General features: G+C 32.2%; 1 protein-coding gene across 5 annotated transcripts in view; it reads left to right on the plus strand.

The window, feature by feature from the left end:
- Positions 1–896: 896 nt before the first annotated feature.
- The window catches only part of LOC102679475 (ankyrin repeat domain-containing protein 50), a 13,736-nt gene continuing 9,204 nt past the window's right edge, over positions 897–5,428 (plus strand). For 3 of the 5 annotated variants that reach the window (XM_006625010.2, XM_006625011.2, XM_006625013.2), the window contains exons 1-3: positions 898–1,804; positions 2,630–3,160; positions 4,187–4,961. In XM_006625010.2, the coding sequence (XP_006625073.1) occupies positions 1,479–1,804; positions 2,630–3,160; positions 4,187–4,961 (1,632 nt within the window). In that variant the 5' untranslated portion in view covers positions 898–1,478. Of the gene's footprint in view, positions 1,805–2,629; positions 3,161–4,186; positions 4,962–5,428 lie in introns of all 5 variants that reach the window. The other 2 variants (XM_006625014.2, XM_006625015.2) reach the window with 1 other exon arrangement.

Here is a 5,428-nt window from a genome sequence, read left to right on the forward strand (position 1 = left end):
CGCGGTTTGCATTTTATAAATTATTGATAATCTCGTCGTGGATATATTGCTTTCTAGCAAATTTAACTTGCGTCGATCAATTTTCAGTTTGACAATGACAATTTTCATGCGACAACCATTGCAAAAATTTTGTTAACTTTTGCGAGAATTCAAAATATTTATTACTAAACTTGAGTTCAATTGTTTGCTAAACACATAAATCAGATTGAAAGTAATAAAATAAAAAATATTACTGTATTGAGAATATGATTTATGCCAATATTGTTATTATTATAAAGCAATTGGAAACTAGTTACGAATTCTTATATAAGATAAAAATGTTGGAATTTTTAAATCGATTATAGCTTCGAAACAAAGAATCATATTTCGTGTTGAAGAGAAACATTATAAAAAACTTAATAAAATATAATAAAATTTCCAGAATTTTTTTATTACGTCTAATAATGTTCAAAATTTTCAAAAATTTCCAAAATTTTCTCAAATTTTAATACTAATCAATTTGATTTTTTTTCTTATCCTGAATTAAAGAAATAACTTTTCAACAAGTTGTCCGAATTTATAAACTTATCTTTACATAAACGGTATAATTAGATAGAAGTATTGAATAGAATTTATAAAACAATTTATTAATAAAGTTATAAGTAAATTTGAAATATGAAGATATCATTTCAATTTTTAAGTATTATTTAAACTTCATACTTTATTCATCGTGAATTAATCCCGTTTCATCCGAATGATTTACCATTCTATCAGATATTTATAATTCGTACATTAAGAAGCTACTATATCAAAATACTATACGAAAGTGCAATACGAGATACGCGACGATAATAAAAAATTTACTTATTTAATTTGATGAATTTACTTAATCCAGTAGCATAAATATATGTAATGTATAATTTTCTCTGTTCCAGGCGTAGAATGCAGCGATACGAAGCGCGGTGCTCGTCCGCGACGAGGCGATGAGAAGGCTGAATGGAGGCCGAGGAAGCCTCAGAGCCCCCTGGGGCTCCGACGAATCTTCCCTCAGAGAAGCACAACAAGATGAACCGTAGTCGCACACCGCATTCATTCTTTAACTAAATCAACTATCCTTTGCAACTTGTACAAAATTGCAATTAAAACATAAACAATTGATATTATCAACTAACGAAACAATCAAAACTCTCGATCCACTTTGGAGAAACGATTTTGAAGAAACCGCGCTTTTACATACCTACGAACAGATCGATCGATCATCCAATTAGTTTAGAAAATTCAAACAGCAGAGCTCTTCACGAATACGGCCTCTGATATATTTCCTATCCAGACGCACAAATCATTTCGAACCACTTTGGAATTGTGTTTGATATGAATATAAATCTGAAAGAAAAGATCTATTAACACGCGATAACCAAGAGTTCTGAACAACGAAGTGTAATTACGATTAGGATCGTTTGGTTTAATTTTTATTAAGGAAGGAACAATCGTTTGGAAAGATGGCCGCACCGGTGATAGAGAAGAAACGATTCTTTTGCCGCGAATGGGCGTTCACTAAATTGTCCCATTGCTTGGAGCAAAGGCCAGCCTCGAAAACCTGCGGTGTTCTGGTCGTCGGTGGTCCAGGAAGCGGGAAAACTGCGTTCAGTGCGGAATTAGCTTGGCCATCGGCCGGTGCCAATGCCAGACATCAAAGATCTTTGAACAGGAGATTATTGGCCAGGCACTTTTGCCAAGCTAGGAGCGAAGCATCCTTGTCACCAGCACAATTCGTCAGATCCCTAGTTGCTCAACTTCTGCAACCCGGTTCGGATGGAATTCACAGGTAAATTTGAGAGTTTAATCTCTTTAGACCAGTTTTCCCTTAAATGAATTCTTATTAAATTTGTTTTGCGAGAAACCTCTTACCTCTATTACCTCTTCTAGCACTAAAAGTAGCTTGATTTTCTTTCCACATATAAAAAATATTTAATATTATCTACTGTGTCAAATAGCCATGTTACGTGACACGATGCAATATTTAATTTTAACAGAAACGTAGCAATAATCATACATTTTGCTTCTGGAAAATTTGCCGCAATTAAATTACTTAAGTTTCCATTTGGCAATCCCAATGGTGAAATTAATGAAATGACGATATGAGACTTGAGACCAGTACTGTATGTGATTTTATAAACAATTCTGAAAACAAAACAACTTATGGAGAGGTTGAAACTTCTATTGAACTTTCTGCATTATTTGTTGCGCATGGCTCTCCATGGCTATTTGGACGACAAACAATATTGAACAGCATTATTTTTCAAAACCACTTTTTGCCTCTTGGCTCATACGTTGAATTTTGTTTTATTATGTTTTGCTAATCCTACTTCATTTTCTGTTATTTGTATTATTCTGAACATTGTTTATGATTATCCACAATTTTATTTATATAAACAACAAAAGTACTGTTTCTGAGCCTACTTTATTATAAGTATTTATATAATATATTCTGTATATATTGCTCGCAATTGCTAAATATATCATTACATTGGACTCTTTAATAACTTACTTACTTAAGTTCAATAATATAATTCTAAAAATCAAATAATAATATTATTCATACGCATATATTTCACACACTCAAAGTTAATTTTCTTCAAATGTTCCTTAGAGTGTCTTCGAGCTCTCCAATACCAGGAAGCACAACGACCACCAATGCCACAACAGTACCATTAACATCGAGGGAAATGGTGGCAGAAGCGTACGCGGAAAAGCTTAGAACGGACCCAGAAATACAAGCCGCCTTGCAACCAGATGTTCTTGACAGAGACCCCGACGACGCTTTAAAGAAGGCACTACTATTTCCTCTTCTCGAGTTGGAACCACCAAAAAATTGTCTGTTTCTATTAGTCGATTCCATCGACGAGGGTCAAACTTTGGATCTTCCACAAACCGGTACCAGAGACTCAAGAAGAGAAAATGATAACGTCAGTAGAACAATTGCTGAATTGTTGGCTAATCATCATCATCTGTTTCCTCAATGGTTGCTGTTGGTTTGTACCGCTCGGCGTCAGAGCAAGCCAATCTCGAGGATGTTCAGCGGCTTTCGGAAAATCCCTTTGGATGATTTAAGAAAGTCCTTAGTGGTCAGAGATATTCAGCAGTATATTCTCGCTCGGTTAGATCAAGAAGATGCGCTTAGGTGTGTATTTTTTAATATTAGATACATTAAAGTTTTCTTTTTTTCATAGTGTTGTAAATGAAAATATTGATTTTTTTTCTGATTAATAAATTTAATGAATTTAATCTTTTATCGTTTATATAAGATGAGGGAAGCATTTAAAATAATATTATTCATTTATTTTTGTTAATAAATATTAATAATATCAATTAAATTTGCTTGATTTCAAGAAGAATGCACAATTTAATATTTATTGATTATTTTTTAGAAAGGATATTAAGATTACTTTTTTTTAAATAAAGTCACATATTTTTTACTTACATTGCAACAGAGCCTTTACATTTTGATAAAACCTTATTATCTGAAAGTAATTCATTTTCAATTATCAAGTAAAGATAAATTATTGAATTTGTATTAAAATATTTATTTCAGATCATCCTATATAATTTATATTACAGAAAAAGAATATAAATTGATATTACAGAAAAAGAAGATATACTTTAAAAAATATGTGGCTTTACTGATTTTAATTTTTACATCTAGCAGTGAAAATATTAAAAACATATTATTCAATATTGAAATATGTTCTTAAAAATCATTCTATTTTTCTTTATGTATTTAATTTTTAAGTAATACAGAAAGATATTTAAAATTTATTTAAAAGATTATAAATTTTATATATTAATATACTCGTGACACTGTTGAAAAATTTGTTCTAAAGTCTAAAATAAACATTAAACTTGATATACATAAATTTTTTATTATTTATAAGCAAAGATAGAGTGAGATAATTTTATTTTCATCGTATCATTCTTTACATTTTTGAAAATTAGTGTGAAAAATATTTTGGTATATAATTCAAAAAATAAAGTCAATTATAAAAAAAAAATATTCAAAATAATAATCCTTAATAACCTATTTCAATATCATTGAAATCATCTTTGAAAATATCTTTTCGACCAAAAAGAATAACATATACTTTTTTTTAATATAAAATAATTAATAATAGATAAAGCGATAAAAACGACTGAATTTTCATTCACTTAGGCAGCACATCTCGCGCGATACAGCCGAGATGCTAAACCAGCTGCACATCAAGAGCAACGGCTGTTTCCTGTACCTGGAGAAAGTTCTCGATGGTGTGGCCGAGAACTTTATCGTGCTACGCGAGGTTCGCGAGATACCAGGCACCCTGAATGGTCTCTACCTATGGTTGTGTCAAAGACTCTTCAGTAGAAAGCAATTTGCCAAAGTTCAACCTTTGCTAAACGTGATACTGGCCGCAAAACTACCAATCACACAAGAGATACTCTACAAATGCGTAAAAACGGCATGCACGAGTATTACCATAGAAGACTTCAACCGACGTTTGCACCTTTTACGCAGAGTCATCTCTGTCTCTCGTGCAGGAGCATTGATGTTATTCCATCATAGTTTTGCAGAATGGTTGCTGGACGTGAAACATTGCACGCAGAAATATTTATGTTCCGCTATTGAGGGTCACGCAATGCTGGCCGCTTATTATACCCTTCGTGGACCAGAATTAAACGCCGACGAGATCTGCGTGTTAGGACAACATCTGCAACGAGCCATAACGAGTATAGCTACTACAAATTGTAACCTGGATGTGCACACGCTTCAAGTGGTCTGGATGGTAGGCAGTGGAGCGCCTATAGAAGACTGTTACCTGGACAGTTCTGAATGCATTCTCTGGCCTAGGCAAGAGGTGAAATTATTGAAGTTGTTGATTGATGCCGGAGCCAAACCATCCGAGAAAATTGTCGAAGACGATGCCAATAAGGATGCTGTCTCTTCTAGTCAAGTAATTAATAATAATCTTTAGCAGTTTGCATTTTCAGGAATAGTTAAGTAGATAATCTGTAGATCATCCAAAAAAAGAAAAATTGTTAAATTTCTCTGGAACGAATTTTTATTTCTATTGAAAAAGTTTAAATGTTTCACTTAATCATTTTTTATATATTAAATTAGAGATTTTGATAATTATAATAAAAGTTGGATAACTATATAAAATAATTTATGACATAAATGGTTGATAAATTAAAACTGTCAAACGAAGATTCGTCACTGTAACGAATCTCTTACCAACAAAATTGCCAGCAATGTTGCCGGAAGAGACTCTACATGTCTAGTGTTTGACATTTAAGTTCTACGTTGAGAATAGAGTTGCTAAATGAGGACAGTACGTTGTTTTCTCTATTGTTAAAATACATTTCCTTTTGGCGAATTTCTGCATGAGAACAATCATATTATATATATATAATAATATAT

Source organism: Apis dorsata, unplaced genomic scaffold, assembly GCF_000469605.1.
Source record: "Apis dorsata unplaced genomic scaffold, Apis dorsata 1.3 scaffold_1214, whole genome shotgun sequence".
Lineage (NCBI taxonomy): Eukaryota > Metazoa > Arthropoda > Insecta > Hymenoptera > Apidae > Apis > Apis dorsata.